The sequence below is a fragment of the Talpa europaea genome, assembly GCF_964194135.1.
Source record: "Talpa europaea genome assembly, chromosome: X".
In the NCBI taxonomy this organism is placed as follows: Eukaryota; Metazoa; Chordata; class Mammalia; order Eulipotyphla; family Talpidae; genus Talpa; species Talpa europaea.
In genome coordinates this window covers 87,782,104-87,804,045 of record NC_140081.1, presented here as the reverse complement: position 1 = coordinate 87,804,045, position 21,942 = coordinate 87,782,104, and the positions used below count along the sequence as shown (strand labels likewise).

Below are 21,942 nucleotides of genomic sequence, written 5' to 3'. Positions count from 1 at the left end.
TAAGAGTAAATTCTGCCCTCATCCTCACTGTTGTTGCTGCTATTCAAAAACTCAACATCTAGTTTCACTTATGTGTGGAATATAGAGAAACCACACCATGGGTCAGAGAAAGCCAAACTTAGAAACTGGCCCTTGAAAGCTGACTGGATAGGGCCTCCCGTGGTGGCGCAGCAGTTGAGCGCTGGGCTGCGAAGCTGCCCGCAGCCTCTGCAGCCGGTTTGATCCCCGGCCACTGGTGAGGGCCCCACATGGCACACAGACCTCTCCTGCCGCCCGCTGCTCCCCTCAGCAGTGTACTTCGTCACTCTGCCTGCTCTGCTCCCTGCTCTGGCGAATTCTCTCGCCCTCCCGCGCTTCTGACTGTACCCAGTGCTTGTATAAATAAATAAAATAAATCTTAAAAAAAAAAAAAGAAAGCTGACTGGAGAACTGAAGCATGGGGTGGGGGAGGGGAGTGCTGCGTAGGGGTGGGGGTGTAGCAGAACATAGGGAGGGAGTACATGAACTAGGGTGGGGGACTATGGGTGCTTTGGTAGTGGGAGGGCTATATGAACATCACCGAAAGGGAGGGATCATGTGTTTTCAAAATAGAAACAACATAAACCAACATTACCTCCACAAATTTAAATTTAAAAACAAAATCAACTCATCACCCCTGGCTTGGGTTGGTTTACCAGTCTCCTCGCTCATCTGTCTGCCTCCACTGTTGTCCTAATGCAGTGCTTTCCCACAGCCAAAGTCATCTAGAATGTGAAGCTGACTGTGTAGCTGTGTTGCTTCTACCCTCTTAGACTCTCCCTTTGTAGGGAAAAAACCCAATGTCTTTCCTGATCTGACCCTTTTGGCCATCTTCTGTCACCAGCTCCCATTGCCTGATCCCCAACATCATTTTCCTCTGGCTTTGCTGACTGTGTGTGGCCTCTTACAGAGGTGGATAGTATAGTGCCTGAGAGCTCAGGCTAGGGTCCAAATCAAGGCTTCACCAGCTCTGGGGCAAGTCACACTAAAGCTGTCTGAGCTTCAGTGCCTTTATTTATAAGGGTGATGGGCTGACTATTTCACAGGATTATTATGAAGAGGAACTGTATTAATGTTGGCCAAGATACCTGGCATAGAGCAAGCATTTGATATTTGGTGGCTCATTATTAGAGTGGCCCATACCATTCCATCCCTCACTAGTTTGGCTTAGTACCCTCGTTCTTTGTTTTTTGCATTTTTTCATTTAGTGGTTATTTCTAGACCACCTACTTGGTACTAGTATTCTAGAAGTTAGGAAAACATTGGTGCATCAGAGTGAATTTCTGTTCCAATTAACTCCTCTTTATGCTTTAATACTTTTTTTGAGCTTCCCGAGTCTAGGATGCTCTGTGCTTACCTGTTGTATGTAATCAAGTTTCTTTGTTTCACTTAACAACTTTTCATGCTGTAGAGTTAATGATTCCTAATGGGCTTCACTATTTGACTGTCATTTTCTTGCAAGCTGGGTGGGGACTATATTTTATTCATTCATGTCCTCTGACTACTAACTGTGCTTGATAATCATTTACTTAAATAAACGGAATGGACCCGTGGAAGGTAATCAGTGAATGTTGCTTAGATAAAGCTGAAAGTATGATTCCATAATACAGTTTTCTTGCACACAGTATTTTAGCTCCTTCCTGCTCTGAGGGCTTCCTAGGCACCTGCTTCCTAATTCAAGCTGTTTCTACGGGGAGTGGGAGCAATTTGAGTCTGCATAACTATATTTATTTATTTATTTTTGGATCATAAGGTTTTTCTATTTTCAGTTTTTTAAAATACTTTGATGTACATTTTACATCATCATTAATTCTCCTCTCAGGTGTAATCCTCATAAAATTACCGCCCCTGGCTCACCCACCCATGCTGGAGATACAACTAACTTTAAAATAAAGGTGAAGATTGAATTCTTAGGAACATGGGATTGACTTTAGTATGAGAAAATTCCATGTGGCGATCTTTACAAGTATCTGCCCTGGTGACCTTCGTTAGTTTTATTTTCTATTTTATGATTTTAGATTTTATCGGAATCCATTTTTAAAGTGTTCTTTTTTGTGGCTTTTATGACTTAAAATTGGTTTTCTTGAAATTGCGTATTTTTGGATCATGTTTTGATCATTTTTTCCCTTTTACTCGTTCTCTCCACAGGCTTCCTTTCCTGGGAGCTTGCACTTGGTTTTGGTTCTGCGCCCCACCAGTTTTCTTCAACGAACGTTCACAGACATTGGGTTTCGATTTAGTCAGGAGGATTTCATGCTGAAGTTACCGGTGAGAGTATATTATTTAAATGTTCTGTCCTTTGAATTCTCACGAAGACTTGACACTATGCTGTTGATGTATTCTGTGTGCCCATGAAGCAGTTAAAGGAATAAAACAGAACTTAACCTTCTCCAAAATGTAGATTTGAAATCCCCAAAATGCCTTTCTGCTTCTACTGTTCAAATAAAGGCATATATTAATCAATTTGTAACAAAGTCAATCCTCTTAAAAAGTACGTGTCATAAATGTTATATGTATATATGTATATGTATGTGTGTGTATATAAAGTCAGTACACTTTATTTTTAATAAAAGTGAGTGTGTGTTTTATGTATTTGAACTCCCAGGAACTTACATCCTGAGCTAGTTCAAAGGAACATGTTCCTTTTTATTTTCAAAGATATTTTGATATGTTCTTAGGGTTAGGAGGAGAGTACTCATAAATTTTGATACTTTTGCAAAGATCAGTCCCTCCTGATAAATTCTAACTTACTGCATAGAAACCCTTTTACTTTGTCAGAAGCATAACAGTCATTCAGAAGGTTGACCGTTAGCAGTACAAAATTTTAGATCAAGGAGAATTAGGTAGTTGGGTTTCTATGGAGATGCATTTAGCTTTATGGCAAAATGTTTTGTAAATGAAAACTGTTACTACTAGAAGAAGATAGTGCATATGTGGGGAGGTGGGTGGTGTAGAAGAGAGAATTGTGGGGACCTTGTATAGATGGTAACTTTCTGTTAACTGAATGCTAAGATGGTTGTTCAGTTGAATGGAGGATTGTCACCAAGGGCAGTTAACAGTTTAACAGTATCTCTCTTGCTTATTTATATAGGTGGTTATGCTGAGCTCAGTTAGTGATTTGCTGACATACATTGATGACAAGCAATTAACCCCTGAGTTAGGCGGCACCTTGCAGTACTGCCACAGTGAATGGATCATCTTCAGAAATGTATGTTTCTTTTGCCCTTACTGTAGAGACTATAGTTCATGTTAGCCTTTAAATCTAGTTCTCAACTCTTTTCCTCTTTGGGAAAAACAGATTTCTGGGGCTCCTACTTTTCAAATACCTCTATAATTCAATATCTTGATTTTTCTCCCTTAGGAAATACTAGAAATGATGACGAGCCACTGAGGATGGCAGTTGAAGGAGAGGCCTAGGGAATAAAAAGCTCACACTGGGCGCATCTCTTCCTGTGGCCATGTAGATATGGAAGAAATAAAGGGTTTGAGTTCAAATCCTAGCACTGCTGACTTGTAGCCTTATGACCTTGGACAAGTTATAGGCCTCAGTTTTCCCAGTTTTAAAATGGGGATAATAATATTTTACCTCAGGGATAAAAGGAAGAGGGAATAAAAATGTAAGATATTTTGCACAGTGCCTGGCATATGGCATATGTTACAAATAATATTATTAATCTCATTGCCTAGTCGTGCCCCCAAGGCAGTGAGATTTGTAGCAAAGACTCCTTCTGTTCTAGAAAATTACAAGTAGGCGAGCCAAGTACTCTACATTTCACAGTTGTGACTCTCTCACGAGGATCTCTATTTCAAATCCCAGAGATATGGGAGCCCTCTGAAGGAAATAATGATATTAAATTAAATCAGGATTCTATTTTCCCATTCTTATTCTCCATTCAGCAGTCCTATGCATACATATGTGTATTGTCAAAATGAGCAGTGTTCCCCTAAAATAATCTACAAAACTATATACAAGAGAGCCAATACCTTGACCTGCATGGTAACCAGAGGGCTTATATGGTCTCTGCAAGTTACCCTTCTTTCTGTGATTAATTGATTTTGGAAGCAAAATAAACCTCATGTTACTTGACATTTTAGGGTGACAGGGCCTTTGCGATCACAAAAAAAAAAACCTTGTACAGTTTTTGATATGAATCGTGACGAGTTGTTCCACTGTCACCTGAGTCTATCACTTTGTTTGAAACGCTGATGTTTGTTCAGAAATGACAATAAATGTGTAGAAAGTGGCTTTGACATTCTCCTCTCTCTTCAGAAGTAATAAAGCGATGTCATGGTGGCAGAATTTGATACGATAGGAAAAATACTGCTTTTCAAAGGCATGTCAATATCCGTGTCCATCAATGAAATCTGTATCCATAAAACAAATTTCTTAATACATGACATCTTGAAGAGATAGTTTTTGTTAGTGTCCAAGAAATAAGTACAGAAATTTAGATCAAAGATAGTCAAAAGATATCCATTTAGATCAAAGATAGTCTAGTTTCTTAGAGGTTTTGATGCAAAGTTAGTTGATTGCCAAGAGCAGTGCCTTAGGCGAGGAGAGTTTGTATCTGTGTTTGCTGTCATACCATAATAAAAGTAGAAACAATAACTGATCCCGGTTTTGATACTCTGGCAGAGTTTCCATAGAATTAAAAGAATCATTGGCTCTTTGCAGGCAATAGAAAATTTTGCCCTCACAGTGAAGGAAATGGCTCAGATGTTACAGTCCTTTGGAACTGAACTGGCTGAGACAGAACTTCCGAATGATATTCCTTCCATAGAAGAAATTCTTGCAGTTCGTGCTGAAAGGTATCAGCTGCTCAAGGTATGTCTAATAGAGTGGATAAACAAGCTTACCATGCGGTTCACCATCTCCTTTCTCGAGAGGTATTCACTGTGTACATTTCACCTGGATTAGAGAGCTGGGAGGCAGAAGACAGGTATATATTCTAAAGCACACTTTCTAAAAGTAAGAATTCTGTTCAAGTGGAGAATGTTGTGGATATGTGGGATTTAAGTGTCTCTTTGAACAGTGGTTTGTTTGTAAATAGAATTGTGTATTATTGCTCCAGAATAACCACTTACACTTTGTTAGAGGGAAGGGCTCTCCCTTTGGAAACGAGAAAAATAATCAAGAGGCAGCCAGGTGTCCCATTTTAACCTCTGTGACAGGTGCCCAGGGACGTGGAGAAGGAGACTTGGTGAGGGCTCAGTGGGCCTGACTCCTTGTCCCCACTCTGCTGTGTGCTGCTGACAAGGCAGACCTGGCAGAAACAGTCACAGCTTTCTTTTCCGGAGTCCCAAAATTTGCTGTTTTCTCCTGGGGACCATACGTGGCGAGTTGATTTTGCCCTCCTACCTAGTTGTCTGCAGTATTGGAGGGAAGGGTTCTGAGTCACAGTTCAGATGGTCATCAACTGCTTATGGATGCACTTTCCTCCCAGAAGTTTAAGGGTGATCTAACAGACACATTTGTATGACACTAGACATGCTGGGAGCAACAGCACAGGAGACATTTGTAAGGAGAAGAGAGAAACTCAAATTTGGAATCATAATGTACAAGTAAAACTCTGTTTAAGGAAGAAAAGTGTCCCTCACAAGCCGTGAGACTGGGTGATTTGTTTATGTTTTTTTTTTTCTTTTTAAAGATTTATTTGTTTATGCATACAAGAGCTGGGGTGTAGGCCATCGGTGCGGGGGGTTGTGGATTCACCAGAGATGGAGTGGGGAGCAGAACAGGCAGATCTACTGATATATATACTGCTGAGGGGAGCAGCGGATGAGGCAGGCGAGGTCTGCCATGTGGGTTGGCTCCCTGGCTGGGGATAGTTTCATAGTGCTGAGACTTAACCCCTTGCACCACCAGGGAGGCCCTGTTCTTTTCCCTTTTATGCATCATGAGGTTGATGAGGAAGAAGGTGGTGATGAGGATGATGCAGCGTAGCTCATACGGTTGATAAGATGATGAAATGAAGCCTGCGGTGGTAAATCTACAGCATTGTTGGACAGAGTTGACAGTTAGTAAATATTAGTAGTTAATGGTTATGTTCTCGCTCAGCTTGGTGGGATGGAATTTAGTCCCAGGAAAAATGTACATACACCCCAAAGTTTTGCTTAAGAATTCACAGGGCCCTTAGGTCTCCTGAAGGAGGTCATAGAGCACTCTTAGATGCCTGAAGAATCTGCCCTCCAGCGTAAGGCCTTCTGAACAGTGGCATATATTTCATGATGAATTAATTAACCCAAATGTGAAGGAGCATAGTACCTAGGGAGGCAGCGATTAGTAATTATCAAGTATGGGTAGGAAAGGCTTCTAACTATATCTGAATAGCCATTAAGTATAATTTGTAACTGTATGCTTTCTAGCGCGGTAGTCTTTATTCTGCTCTTACTGCTTCACTGGAGGACATTCAAAATATTAGCAGAAGGGAATAGAATAAATGACAACTTTTTGCCAGTAAGAGGAGACTACAAAGGAAGCGTGGGGTTCTGCCTGTGAAGATCTTATTAAAAAGTAGTGATTGCAGCCTCCATCTCAACAGGTAGAGGCTTCTGGGAGATCCTCACAGCTTGGGGATTCTTGGTTCTGAGTCTTCCTGAATTTTTTGTTCCAAAGGCAAAGAGCATGGTTGAGCTACTGTTTCTGTTCTGTGTGTTCTTTGGGACATTCAGGTCAGGCTATTGGCAGGCTGATATGCCCTGTTGTGCCTTTGTACAGAATGATATCACAGCTGTCACCAAAGAAGGAAGAATTCTGCTCACAAATCTGGAAGTGCCTAACACTGGGGAAGCTGTCAGTTCAAGACTTGACCATCATCAGCACATAGGTGGTGACTGGCAGACTATTAATAAGTGAGTGTTCCCCTTTTTGGTCTAGGGCTACTTATTTAATGCTACAAAGGCCAGTGAAGTGTGAAAGTATTCCTGGGCCCCTGGGAATCTGGGAGCTCCCTCCCGAGTTGTCCCATAGAGATGAGCTTGCTTGTGGCAGAGACTCTACACCAATACCCACTGCTGGCACCATGGGCTATGCCTTTGCTCTCTGCCCTCATGTCCAGGCCAGGTACATATCTATACACCTACAGAAGAAATGGTTGCTTTTAAGGTGGTCTTTGACTTTTCTTTGTTAAGATTGCTGACTCAAGTACGTGATATGGAAATAGCTTTTGATGGATTTTGGGAAAAGCACCAACTGAAAATGGAGCAGTATCTGCAACTATGGAAGTTCGAGCAGGATTTCCAAGAGGTCAGTGCAAACCTTCATTTATGCATCTCTTCTCATTATGCCAGGTATAATGGCATAATGATATTCCTTGGGTATCAGAAATGCAGTCCTTCGAGATGTCCCTTTTTACCTGTATAGAGAGAAAATGGAGGCAACTACGCATGATCCTGTGACCTAGAATGGAGAAAACAATGAAAAGGCCATGACTTCTTTGGCTCACTCATGTCCTTCAAGAAAGCTCTTTAGTGCCAACCTCTGTGGCAGAAACAAAGTTGTGATCTACCCTGATGTTTGCGATTCAAATTTATTTTAGATACAAAGTGCTTTCATACTATGGGATGGCTTTCCAAGGAGTTAACAGCCAACATCCTTCTTGATTCTTTGAATACCGTATACCTATGCCGACCGTTCTTAATATACCCTAACTTTTTTGGGGAAGCAGCAGTTCATTTCAATGAAAAGCCTACTGGATAAATAAAATCATGCATAGTTGTTCATTATTCAAAAGGTTAAAGGTATATGCTAGTTGGACCCTTCTGGAAACTCTATCATGTATGGTTAAACTTAAGTTTCTTGTTCTCTCTCTCTTTTTTTTAAAAAAAGATTTTATTTATTTATCTATCTATCTATCTATCTATCTATCTATCTATCTATCTATCTATCTATCTATCTATCTATCTATCTATCTATCTATCTATACAAGCACTGGGTACAGTCAGAAGCGCGGGAGGGTGAGAGAATTCACCAGAGCCAGAGCGGGGAGCAGAGCAGGCAGAAGGACCGAAGTCCACTGCTGAGGGGAGCAGCGGGCGGCAGGAGAGGTCTGTGCGCCATGGGGGACCCTCCTCCTTTGGCCGGGGAGCAACTGGGGATCGAACCAGCACTGCAGAGCTGCGGGCAGCTTCGCAACCCAGCGCTCAACCGCTGTGCCACCGGGGAGGCCCTCTTGTTCTCTTTTGCAGTCATATCCAAGCTTCTCAGTCTCTTACATAGTATTTTACCAGGGGGTCCAAGGGAAACTCACTTCTTTGCTCTCTTATGTGCACCCTGCTTGTTTTCTACCTAGGACTGACTTGCTTGGTATTTCATTCCGTCTAGTCGAGTTAGTTGGAGAGGGGCCTTCATTCTGGACTCAGGGCTCAGATTTGGAAATGCCATGCTCTCCAGGAAACCTTTCTTACAAAAGGAATAAGTCAAATTGTTCTTGGTCCTTCCAGATATTTTGTCTCTTCCCCCAATGGAACACATGCAGAAATGATACTTTTCCTGAACATCATCATTAAGCTTCTACTTAAATTTTAATTTGGAGTCATAATGTTTTCATGTCCCGTGATTATATTGTTTCTCCAAGTCATCATTGCCGCCTCTTGGTATCATTGTTCGTCTTGGGTGTAATCTCCCTGAGGTCACATGTCTCTCACAGTGCATGCAGACAGGTTCCGTCTGGTTAGGGACTTAACTTTCAAACAAAAACTTATTTGAAAATTTACATCTACAGAAAAGTTGCTAACAAAAGAGTAGAAAAAAGTCACCCATATACTGTTTCCCCAGATTCATAAATGAATAATATTTTTCCACTTTGCTTTATCATTTTCCCCTCCCATATACATAATGTGTGTGTGTGGAGAGAGATATCTGTGTGTGTATATACATGTGATTTTTTTTCTAACAAATATTTTTCCTGACCCTTTGAAAGTATGTGTGTACAAAATGACCCTTTTCTCTTAAATACTTCAGGATTGTCTATTAGAAATCCTCTCTTGTATAATCACATTCAAATAATCACATTAGCAAGTTCAGTATACTTAACAACAATGTAATACTGTTATCTACTGTTGGTATTCTAGTTTTGTCTGTTAACTCAATAAGGTCCTGTTAACTCAATAAGGGAGATAGTTTCCGCTTCTCCCCTGACAGTACAAGATCCAGTCTAGGGGATCAGGTCTCGCATTAAGCTGTCCTTTCTCTTTAAGTCTATTTTAATCTAGAACAGTCCCTAGCCTTTATCTTTTATGACACTGACATTTTAGAAGAACACGGTCCTTTTTAAAATTATCTGTTTTGTACTTCGAGTTTGTCTGACATTTCCTCATGATTCTATTCAGCTGTATGTCTACCACGCATGCTCCATAAGTGCTGAGTCCTGCGGGTATCACAACGGGGTGAATGAAACTCACCTGTTCCTCACTGTTGGCACGTAACTAGTAATAACTATGTGGAGAGAAAAATTTAAAATCATGTAATTATCTTACTCCTCATCAAAAGGTCCCTGTAGATGTAGCATCTACAGTTGATTCTTGGTTGCAGCCAGCGTTCACCATGATGGCTGTTAAAGGCTGATTCTCTGACCCAAGTGTCCCTCCTTCCTATAGTAACCAGTCCCTATGGGTATGCCACTGGACGAGTCTTGCCTTTTTCCCATTTATCTTCACGTCAACCTCATGACTTCCTAATTTTCCAGTGGTTTGTAATTCATGATTGTTCTTAACTACTTGGGTGTTTCAGACTGGCTTCTATGTCCTTGTGACAACTGTCCAAAGGTTTTTTTTTTATTACTTCTTTAATTTGGGGCATAAAGAGTTGTCCCAAGCTCATCTTGGTCTTATTCTGCCTCAGCCTTGCAACCAGATACTTATTTCCTGAGGACCCCTGGCTTACTGTTCTGGGAAATGATGGAAAAGAGCAAGATCTGGGTGCCAGGTGTAGTCATTGTAACAGAGGGTCTTTGTTTCTATGACCATTCACCTCAGAGCTAGAGAGAGAATATATATGCATGCATATATACATGTATGTGTGTATAGCACATAAGTGTCCATACCCATCCACATATGCATGCCCTCACATACACGTGTTGATATTTTATAAGTCACATTGATATCTGCAGGGTTAAATTTTAACAGACAATATCTATTTCTGTGAATTAAAATAACTGAAAATGTTCTCCTTATCTGTACTTTTCTCCCAAGTTGATATTCTTTAATGGCATTTTCTACAAAGTTTGATTATTCAGGTAAAATACTTAAAGATGTGCATGCTTTTAAGACTTTCCCCCTGATTTTTAGCTCGTGACTGAAGTGGAACTTCTATTAAACCAACAAGCAGAGTTGGCAGATGTAACAGGCAATATATCTCAAATAAAGCAAAAACTAAAAAAGTTGGATAACTTAGATGAAAGCTCTCAGGTAAGATTACTTTTCACCTGTTCACTATATTTATGGCCTGTAATAGTTACATCATCATGATTTTCAGTAGTATAAGCCCTTGTAACAATTCATTTCATAGCAGCAATCCACATAATTGGTTCAATAACATTGGTCTATATTCCGTTCTGTTCAACGTGGGCTGGAGGTGACATTGCAGATATGTCAGAGATGTCATGTATGGTAACAGGACGCCTCCGAGATAATGGTGTGAACTGGTGGAAGCCCAAGAATAAGAACAAGAGAATAAATCATTTTGAAGAAGCTCAGAAAATGTCTATCAAGAATGCTATTTCAGTCTCGGAAATGATGGAAACATAGAAGAGCATATTCCCCTAAATATTCATCATTTGATATGTGCCGTTGAATCAAGCATAGATTCAGACAAATATATCTACTTAGTTTTGCTTGCTAGCTTCATGACCTTGGGTAAATGGATTTCATTTCCAACGCCTCATCTATAAGTTGGGGATGAAATGACCTACTTGAAGGAGTGATTGTGAGGCTTCATGTAGATGTTATAGAGAAAACACTTTATACAGCACCTGGGATATGTAGTCATATACAAAGTTCTCAATGAGCCAGCTGTCATTACCCTGCTGGTCTGAAAGCTTGCACTCGTGGCTTCAGTACTTAACAAAGTCTAGCTTTGCTCTCCTGGCTTGTATTTGAGAGTAAAGCTCTGCATTTTTAAAGGTGCATTCTCAGAAAACAGATTGAGGAGCGAGCCACAAGCATCTAAAAACAAAAATTGAGAGGCAGCAGTCGGGGTGACCACTTGTGGAATTATGCCTGTTGACCTTTATGGGGCAAGTCACACCTCTCTGTGGTACAGTAGAGACTGAAGGCAAACTGATGTGGAAACGAGTGGACTTTGCTGTGTTTGTTCTTGTTTTGTTTTTAATAATGTTCCATTCATCATTGGCGACCTAGTTCAGTTCAAATATGTAAAGTAGTCAGGTGGAGGATGACTAATGAGATTTCTTTCTTTTTTTTTTTTCCCTCACACTTTAAAAAAAAAATTATGGAGGTAACATTGGTTTACAACACTGTACATGGCCTGGAGGTACAGTTCACACGTCTTGAGATATGCGTCACCACACTGCACCCACAGTACTGGGTCTGCTCTCCCCTTTGCTGTCACTAACAAGATTTCTAAGACTGAGATGATACAAAATCCGTTAGCACTCATTTGGCTGGCGCATCTGATATATGTGGTTCTGTTCTAAATATGTACTTACCAGGAGAAGCAAATCTCATCCACATTCTGGGCGGGCTGGTTCATTTTCCGTTTCTACTACTGGCAGTTCTGGAGCTTCTGATGACGTCATTGATATCGCTAATTGTTGTAACTGTGAGCTTTTTTGCAGCCTGCAGAAGTACGACATCAAATCATATTTTTGGAAATATATCTCCCTGTTTAACCTATTTGCTTCTTAATTATTTTTTCTCTTCTTTACAGAGATCATGCACTTATTATTTTCTTTCTTTCTTAAAATTAGGATGTATTAGCAAAGGCCCAGTTTGTGATATTACATGGACACAGACTTGCGGCCAATCACCATTATGCACTTGATTTGATCTGCCAGAGGTGCAATGAACTACGTTATCTTTCCGATATTTTGGTTAAAGAGATCAAAGCAAAACGGATACAGCTGAGCAGGACCTTCAAAATGCATAAACTTCTACAGCAGGTAGTGTCAGGGGAAATGCTGCATTGCCGAGAAAGAAAATAAAATTTTTCCTGGGTCCTTCACAGAGGCCCTAGCGTCAGTGTCTGATATAGCTTTGGAATTAAGTTTGTAAGAAGTCCGAAGGCCTGGGTTTGATTATGCTCACTTAATCCATTGATATCTGCAGGATTCACAGAAGGTCAAGTAGTGTAAGCATTTTGGCCTCTATTCTGAATCTGCAGCTTGTTGTTGCAAAGGCTTCCTTTCTATTTTGAGAACATGTCTGAAGCCTCTGCTCTGCTGATAGTTTGTACTCAGAACCCTCTTGAAAGTCCTGAGGGCCATTTGCTAAAGTCTGAAAACATCACCCACATTTCTTAGTTATAGCAATAAGAAATTAAAGAGTGACTAGAGAATACACCTCCCTGGTGGTTGGGTCTGACTCCTATCATTGAGTAGGCAGTGATGAGAAGATCCGGCCTTGGCAGTGGAATATGAAGTAGGGCTGTCGCTTCTGGCATCGCATCTGACCATGAACTTTCAATCCGTACATCCCCCTCCTCTGGCCAGGAAACTCCTTGCCCTCTGAGATTAGCCCTCCACGATCCTGATGCATTTCTATTACACTTCAGATTTTGCCAGGAGTTTCATGGTGCACTTGTTGGTTGGGGGAAATAGCGTGCAGCTGAGGTGTGGTGTTGCGAGGATGGTCAGCCTCCTGCTGCAGAAAGAATTCCTTGTTACAAAATAAGTGCTGGGCTTCCCAGTCTTGGCTGTACATCAGAAATACCTGTGAGGCTCTGTAAAAATGTAAGTGCCTGATTCACAGCCCTGAGCTACTGAATCCGAATTTCTGGGGCAGAACCCAGATAGCTTTAGTTTTTCATACCCATGCAAGCAGCTTTGCTTCACAGAAGTCAGGGCTGAAAAGCATTATCTTAAGGAAACATATTTCTTCCTTCATGTTGTGTGTGTGTGTGTGTGTGTGTATGTGTGTGTGATTTAATCTTCAGGCTCGTCAGTGCTGTGATGAAGGAGAATGTCTTCTAGCTAACCAGGACATGGGCAAGTTTCAGTCTAAAGAAGATGCTAAGAAAGCTCTCCAGGACATTGAACATTTTCTTGAAATGGCTCTGCCCTTTATAAATTATGATCCTGAAAATCTACAGTATGAATTTGATGTAATTTTATCCCCTGAACTCCAGGTAAGGCTTATCCTCCCCCGCAATAAACTACTATTAAAAACACTAGAATGGGGGCCTCCCCTGGTGGCGCAGTGGTAGAGCGCTGGGCTGCAAAGCTGCCTGCAGCCTCTGCAGCACCGGTTCGATCCCCGGCCGCTGGCGAGGGTCCCACATGGCGCGACAGACCTCTCCTGCCGCGCCCGCTGCTCTCCTCAGCAGTGTACTTCGTCGGTCTGCCTGTTCTGTTCCCCACTCTGTCTCTGGTGAATCCTCTCACCCTCCTGCACTTCTGACTGTACCCAGTGCTTATATAAATAAATAAATCTTAAAAAAAAAACCAAAACACTAGAATGGCAGGTATGTTGGGAAGAGTTTTCCTACTTCACAGAGAACTTTCAGTCAAACTGCAATGACAGTGTTCCCTTATGGCTCATGGGTTCTGTCAATGCCACTGCCAGCCTCAGAGCGTTTGAAGAGTTACGTTTGCTCCATAACGGAGACTCCGTGCTGTCTGGCTTCATTATTTTTAAACTCTTCACATACCAGGAGCTCTCAACTTCATTTTCTTGTGTGTCCTTGAAGAAAGGTCCAGAGCTGGCCCATGTCAAGGGCACTCAGCCCCACATAGGTTTCCTTCATCCTGCAGTGAGCATCCGCCAATGTCCTGGGGACACAGATCTGACCCCCTACTCAGTTTGAGAATGAAGGAAGGCAGCTATGCTGACCACTGTAGCGCTACCCCCAGTGCCCTCTGTAAGACCTTCTTGGGGAAGGAGGAGTAGGCAGCATTTGGAGGAAGCTTGGGGAGCAACATCGAGCCATTCGCTGCCACCCTATGGGGGATGGCACAAGCATTCTCCCCACAGCATAGATAAGAGCAGTTGTCCTGCTCTTTGCTGCAAAGCTGTCAAATTGACTCTAAGTTTGGAGCAGTATCTAAATCCAGTATCTAAATCACCACAGTTCTTAGGGATGCCCCAGAAAACCAGAAACATGGCTATGGCAATAAGCCCAGGAATCTTTGGAAGCCAGAAATCTGAGCTTGTCTAGCTGCCACCAGTCATCTAAGAGGGCAAGGGCGTGCATTATCCCTCAGTGCCCCGAGGAGCCTGTAACAACATGAGCAACTATGAAGGGTCCTGCAGGTTAAAGCATGAAACCACATAGAGGGCTTGAGTTTGTGGCTGACTCGCGCTGAAGCTGCCTCTGCGCTCCTTTCCAGCCATTACCCCTCCCGCCACTGAAGGGTAACTCACTTTAGGCCGTGCCCTACTTCAGGACTGCATGCTAATTTCTTCTTCAGGTTGTTTTGGTTGCGATCTTGCTAACTTTCTTCTAGTTGTATTTGAAATTCTAAATTTCTTATCTGAGTTCCAGAAATGTGGTAAGATTTGTAATGACTCCATTTCAGAGAAGATTTCACAGGATTCTTATGCGACCTGCAGGTTCAAATGCAGACCGTGCAAGTCAAGCTTGAAAATATTCGAAGTATATTTGAGAACCAACAAGCTGGTTTCAGGAACCTGGCAGAGAAGCGAATGAGGCCCATCAAATTTATGGTCCCGTCCTCTGACAATTTGATCACACCCAGAGCATCATTTTGGTCGGCTAAACATGGTAAATTATTTTTATCTTGCATTGAGCTCTTTGATTCCCCTCTTCCTGCTGTTGTTGAGTTTGTTCCTCTTGGTATAAATCCTGAGTTCATTGTTCCATCATGATAAATGGACATTCGATGTATGCACTTTTGGTCATGTTTAAATTATATTGTACTGGGCAGGAGTCTTGGTCAAGATGACCATACAGCAGTAAAACACAGTGGTGTGGGAGTATTGTCCGGGATGATGATAGTCTCAGCGCTGAATGGTCCAGCCTGGCAGTGAGTGTTAATATGTTATCAACATCAGATGCGTCCTTATTTTCAGCAGGTAGAGACAAGTATATGAAACTGGTATACATGTATTTACTATTCACGAGACTCTGACTTGTATGCATGTCTAGTAAATGTATGGCTGAGATAATAGAATGGATTGTCTTTTCCAAATGGGTGCAGATAAATTGAATAGTGAACTCTGAGCGTCCATTTTAATCTTTGGAGACTGGTTTTAACCGTGTAATAAATACTTTCGTCTGATGTTCTCTGGGATAAAATAATTATCCTCACAGAGGTGATGAGCTGGTCTGAAAGTGAGATAACTCTGTTGCCCTAAGGGTTCCTTTGAACTGCCCCTTGGGTCACTCAGATGAGAGTAATTTGGCCTTTAGGGCTCTAAGTTACTTGAATGAGTGAACATGGTACTAATTTTGGCCTCTGATTTGGGAGAACCAGAAATTTCCTGAATGTCTGGAAACTACTTTGCGGTTTAGAGAAAGCTTCTGCAAGGCATAATGAGTGTAAAAATGCAGCTCAGGCCCAACATGGGCCACATTAAAAAGAGGTGATGATTTAGGGGAACATATACAGTGTTGTAAACCAGTGTTACCTCAAAAATAATGTTACAGAAAAAAAAAAGGCAATGAAAGCAGGTAACTAGGCCAAGGTGATAAAAGTTACATAGTTAATATTGAACATAAAAATATCCTTACCAAGAAAACAAAGAACAATGCCAGTATTATTGACTAACATGATACTGGGGAAAAGACTGAAAAGGAGCAATAAAAAATAGCCTTTAGGGATAAAAGCCAATAGCTATGGGAGTAAAAATACCCTAGGTTGTTATTCCTAAGCTTAAGACAGGTCTTAGATTTCTGGCTTCATTTTCTGACTGGGTGACATTTTAGCTAACCACTTTTAGCCTCAGTTTACTTGTCTGTAAAAAACAATAATATCTATACAGATTTCAAAGGGTTGGTATGAAGATAAACTGAAAAGAAATTGTGAAGTATAATAAGTACTCAATAAACCAGCTATCACTTCCCTGTGACTAAGGCCTCTCGCTTTATAGTCATCTAGACATTCAACTCTGAACGTGCTCCTGAGGTGATGTACCTTGAGCTGAGGAACAGAGTTCTGAAGAGACTGACTAAGACCCATTCAAGTTCTTACTTGCCAGAAGTACATTTTGTTTTGTGTATTTTCATTCCCCTCCCTTCCCCAAGTTTCTGATTTAATGGCGTTACACTTTTTTTCTGCAGTGGGAGTTGGATATTCTTTCTTTCAAGCATGTAAACTTTTTTCAAAAGGTACCCATCTTTATTATTTCTTGTCTGTTCACTTTCTGAGTTTGTGTACATGTGAAAAACCAGTTTGGCATCTAAAACTAGCAGCAATTCCGTCTGTATTTTGCCTACAATTTACTTTCTCTCCCTCCACTTTTTTTATAATCCATTGTATTCTCTGTATTAAATTTAGCTTGGAAAATGACTGCATGAAAGGTATGCAGTCATGCTTCTAAGTATGCTTCTAAGCTCAATCTCTTTCATCACATGGCCAGTCAGAAAAAGAAAACAAGAAAAATAATTGGCAATATTCAAATCAATCAAGCTTCTTTCATCCTTGATACCCATGTCATCCATAATAAAGCTATTTATTGGGAGTAGATGGGATTTGATTCAGCTTAAGATTGCCTGATGTATTCATGAGGAGAATACAGCTGACTGCATAAATGGCATTGCCGGATAAATTATTTTATCCATTACCTATTAGGGTGTCTGAATCAAACCCCAAAATTTTTATGCTGCAACCTTTCTTCATTTTACCGCATTGTTCATTTTACCTTATTGTGAGTATTGGAGACTATAACAATAACAAATAGTTGTTGAAGACTTTCAATTACTATGCCAAATATATAAATAAGATTTGGTGAAATCAAAATGTAAATATTAATTCTCTGTAAAATAAGTCAAATTGGTTTTTCAGTTTGGTTTATTTTTGTTTTTTTGTTTTTCTTTTTATTAATTTGCATCAAATATAATGCTGTGCCAATCACAGTGCCTGACACCTAGAAGTATCTAATAAATACATGTCGAATTAATTTTTTTTCCTTTTTACTCCAGAATCCTTATTAAGGTAGCATGATGGTCCTGGACCCACAGCCTGGACTTTGTGGCCTTAGATAACACCTGTGTCGATAGGGCTTGCTTCCCTCTCCAGGCAGGGAGCTCAGTCACCTCTAGGGCAGCTCTGCTTCATCGCCCTCTGAGGGCTGGGACAGAGGGCCAAAGGGAGAGGAGGACATGGTTCCACCCCAGGCTGTAGCAGCTCCTTGGCTGCAATGGTCCTGTGGCCAGTAGCAGAGGGGAGAGACGCAGGAACCACTAGGGTGACCACCGTTCATGTGGTAGATGAGGACGGCCACACCCTCTTACAGTTGTCTTCAAAGCAATGAACCAAACAGCCTCTTCCTCAGCACTGTGTCCTGTAGTCATACCAGAGGAGAAGCCTAGCAATGCAAAGTGTCCTAGGAGGAGTGGGCTGATTCTGCCACTTCCCTGTAGGAACAGCTGTGAGCAAGGTTGTGCAGGGTCTACAGAGCGGGTTCGAGTTGCTGTCTTGACTATCTCCCCTCATATATGTGTCTTTCAAAACATCTGAGATTTCTTCAGAAAAACACCAATCAGAAGGCAGTAGCCGGAGAAGGTACAAAACCTTTAGCAGGCACTGGGGCCTCTTGTCAGTTGAGAATGTAAGTGCCCCAGGGACCAGGAGGCCTCAAAAAGGAGCACCCTGCATGTATTTTACTCAGTTCCATTTTGTCCTGACCAGCCTGGTCCGTGACTAATAAAATCAGGGAGGGGGCTGAGCTGGTCAGATGCGGTGGGGAGGGAGAGGAGCCTTAGGAGCCAGCAGACCTGGCCCCAGTGCACACTGCTCGCTTCTGGAGGGCCCTACCCCTGAGGCTTTGTGAGGGGCCAATGGGAAGGAGCTGCCTCAGGCTTCAGTTGTGGCCAGGTCCTCCCTGCAGGCTGGGAGGGGGCTGGCAGCAACCCTTCCTCTGTTCTCTGGGGCCTCTCCTTGTGGATGGCAGTAGGAGGGCTGGTCTGCTTGGGCCCTACTGGGGCTGTGGGTGCTGGGCTCCCTGAGGTGAGCACAGTTTCACCCTGCCCCAGCTGGGTGAGCTGGTTGCAGATCTGGGTCAGGCCCCCAGGCCTTGCACCGCAGCCCCACTGTGGCCCAAAGGGGTCATCTGTAGCAAAGCCCAAAGGGGTCATCTGTAGCAAAGCCGCTCTGTGTGAGTGAGGCCTGCGGGTGTGGGGGCAGCCTCTGTGCCAGGACACCAGGGTTGGGTTGCAACCAGCCACATACACAGCGAACCCCATGACCAGTATGTATCCCTTTACCCTCACGGGCCCAAGTTCTAGGCCAGAGGCAGCCTCTTCACACACCAGTCGCCAGGAGGACGTCAGCCCCAGCGGCTCGAGCTGCTGCATCTCCAGTGGAGACCTTTCTCCTAAGCCTCAGCCCTGCTTTTACCTTTTGCCTCTTTGTGTTGCCTGTGGGCAGCTCAGGCTGTCTTATCTCCCACTCATCACAGCTCTCCTGCAAGCCTCCCCCACTTCCTCTTAGCGAATAGTGCCCCCAGCCAAAGCCTGGGACTTTGTCTCCCCCTCTTCACTCAGGCCCCATCACCTCTAATCTATTAAAAACAAAAGAAAACTCATTTCTTGGGATTTTGCCTATATACGTCATTGCTTGTAAGTCCCGGGTCACAATTTCTCTATTACCGAATAAACTCATTTTGCTTTAAAAAAAAACCAAACAAACAACAAACCCACTTCTTCCGTCCTGCCCTCTCCTTCAAGGACATTTCCTTTACCCAAGCTAACACCATCTGTTGCCTTGACAACTGCGCCAGTCTCCCAGCCTCTCCAAGCTCCTTCTCAGATGCCCCTAGGGGTCTTACCTTTTGCCTTCTTCTGGATGTCACACGCCCTCCTCTCTCTCTGGAACACTTTTTCTTCCTTTCCCTCACATAACTCCTCCTCCTCCATTAGAGTTCCCATTTCTAGGCCACTTCCTTCAGGTAAGCTTTCCTTCTTGCCTCCTCTCCCCCACAGCCGGTTCAGTTGGGTGTTCCTGCTGTGTGGCAAGAGGCCTCATCTTTGCATTTCAGCTTCCAGTGCAATGACCAGTTTTCTGTCTTGGGTGTAAGCTAAGGGCACAGGGATTATGTGGTTGCACCCTGGATTCCCTGCTGCACACACACCTTGGCGCCTAGTACAGGTGCTCAATATGTATCCAGACATTTACATCGTCAAATGAATGCATCTGTGTCCCTTTTCAGAAAAAGACATTCCCCAATATCTTGTATATTTATTTCTTTTTCATCTCTTAGTGGTTTTGCAAATAATTAGCTAGTAAAGCTCTGCAGTAAGTCCAAAGTTACCTTTATAAATAAGTTCAGATCTTTATCAGGCTTCTTGAAAGGAGCAGACTTCTGTATTTATTGGGAAATTGATTTAATATGGTAATTACTATATCTAATTTATATTTCTATATTGATGTGTAATTATAGAAACATAAAATTTATAGATGAAATATGCAGTGAAAGTGAAGTCTAAGCTCCAGAGACTGTAAGGGCATCGCCTTGCCGGATGTGGTCAGCGCGAGTCCTTGGCAAGAACTTACTTTCTGTCCTTCGTGGCCAGAACAGACCCATGCGGCGCTTTCAGCAACCCTGAGAATTTGGATTTCAGAGGACCTAGTCTTCTGGACAGGACTGTGACCGGGTTTTGTAGGGACATCTGGATTCCTTGGTTACTAACCTAGGGTCTCACACTTGGTAAACTGAACATTTTTAGAAAATAAAGATAAGCGCTTGGAATTTTGATGAAGTTGTTTTTGTTTTGTTTCGTTTTAGCATTTTAACGTGCTTCAGAAATGTGGTTTTATACAGCGGTTACAAACATGTTCTGAGGATAGACGCTACGGATTTGAATACAGCTTCTGCTTCTTGGATAAGATATCGACCTTAGTTACTTTTGGATAAAATGGGGATAGAAGTAATACCTATCTCGTAGGGTTGATTTGAGGATTGAAAACAAAAATGCATGAGTAGGGCTTACAGCAGTCCTCTGCAAGTAGTAATTGCTGAATAAATGTTAGATGCTACCGTTGTTATATTTAGATCTTTTTTTTTGAAATTTTTTGATCCAATTAATCAATTTGCTATAATATGATTAAATGCTTCTGTGTTAGAATGAACACTAAATCTGCAAATAATTGTTGAGTACTAACACCTAGCTTTGCACTCCCTCTGCAATCAAGGGAACGTTTGATGAGTGAGAGAATGAATGTGTGGTTACTTAGCAAAATTATGCTCAGTCTGAAGCTGAAATCATGCAGGGAAGTCTAACCAATCAACTGCTTTTATAATGGAATTTAAAAATACTAATGTAAACACAGTGGAATATTAATCTCTAACTACTTAATAAACATGCATGTATTTCTGTAAAACACATTGATTTTAATTCTGGCTTGAAATTCTTTCACATTTCTCTACCAGGCAAGAAGAGTTGGCGACAAAACCAGAGCAACCTAAAAGTAAATATCATTAATTAATTCAAAATTGACATTATTGCTGTAGTTGCTAAATCGGTGTGTGTAGGGGGGGGACTTAAATCATATTTTAAATTCACTAAAGCAATATTGTGTGTTTGAAAGCCTATTTAACCTAAAAGAAAAGCTGCGGCCACACTGTATCTAATTGCAGTGCTGGCAGAGCCCCAGATGTATGAGCAGTTTCCAAAGTCCTGGCCCATGTTCAGAATAATTTCTGTAGAACATCTCAGAAGTTCCAGCTTCTCTTTCCCCTGCCCCCACCTCAATGAACCTAAATAAGTGTTGAACCTTTCTACAAAAGGCAGTTTCTTTCCTAAGTGATTCCAGTCCCACAGATATGAAGCATGAACAAAAGCTTCTAATGGACCACACTTTGGGCTCAAAAGCCATCAAATAGTTTCCTGATAGAAAATTCCTTGTCAGGTAACCTCATCCTCACTGAAGGAGAGGAGAGCATGGTGTGACAGGTTGTATTACTGAATTACCTGTCTGGCCTTTGATCTCAGCACGATTAATGTTGGGGAACTGATGATGGGTAAATTCTCTGAAGTCAGTTTCCTTATCTATAAAATGGAATAATGATAGAACACCATCACCATGGAGTTAGTGTAAAGATAAAGTGATTTAATGTTTGTGAAGTACTTTGACTGATGCATAGCACCTGGTAGTTTTCTGAGTATTTGTTAGTTATTTGCAGACTGAATGGCCAGTGGTGACATACCTTGCCTGGTTACCATTTAGTACAGCTAGAAGCCCTGGTTTGAAGAGGGAAGCAGGCGGAATGGTACTGCTATAGTTTTACATGTTTTACAGTTCTGGTTTCAACTCCTGATACCTTAACATCCCTCTGTGGGTTTATTTATTTGCATATCATCAAGGGAAAAATAGGAGCTTATTGCCATACATTTTTCTTGCTGATATTTCTAGCTGGTGAACTCGATTCCAAATTGCACATATTCTTCCAATGCAAGTCAATTTGCACAGCCCTTAGATATTTGAAAGTATAAATTTATTTTCAAAACTTTCCAAACTTATGCTTCAGAAACCTATTAGGAATATAGGGGCTCTATCTATCTGATAAGTATAGGAGGATGCAATATTTTCAGTTTTCACATGATAGTAACAGTTGATACATTCAGCA

The 21,942-nt window shown here is 41.8% G+C and overlaps 1 protein-coding gene across 1 annotated transcript in view; it reads left to right on the top strand.

Moving 5' to 3' along the window:
* The window catches only part of MCF2 (MCF.2 cell line derived transforming sequence), a gene marked incomplete at both ends in the record, with an annotated part of 65,434 nt that overhangs the window by 10,449 nt on the left and 33,043 nt on the right, over positions 1–21,942 (top strand). Inside the window, 10 exon segments of the mRNA XM_084259033.1 lie at positions 2,167–2,286; positions 3,110–3,226; positions 4,694–4,843; positions 6,737–6,870; positions 7,150–7,264; positions 10,306–10,425; positions 11,946–12,137; positions 13,130–13,321; positions 14,746–14,917; positions 20,746–20,783. Coding sequence (XP_084115159.1) covers positions 2,167–2,286; positions 3,110–3,226; positions 4,694–4,843; positions 6,737–6,870; positions 7,150–7,264; positions 10,306–10,425; positions 11,946–12,137; positions 13,130–13,321; positions 14,746–14,917; positions 20,746–20,783 — 1,350 coding nt within the window.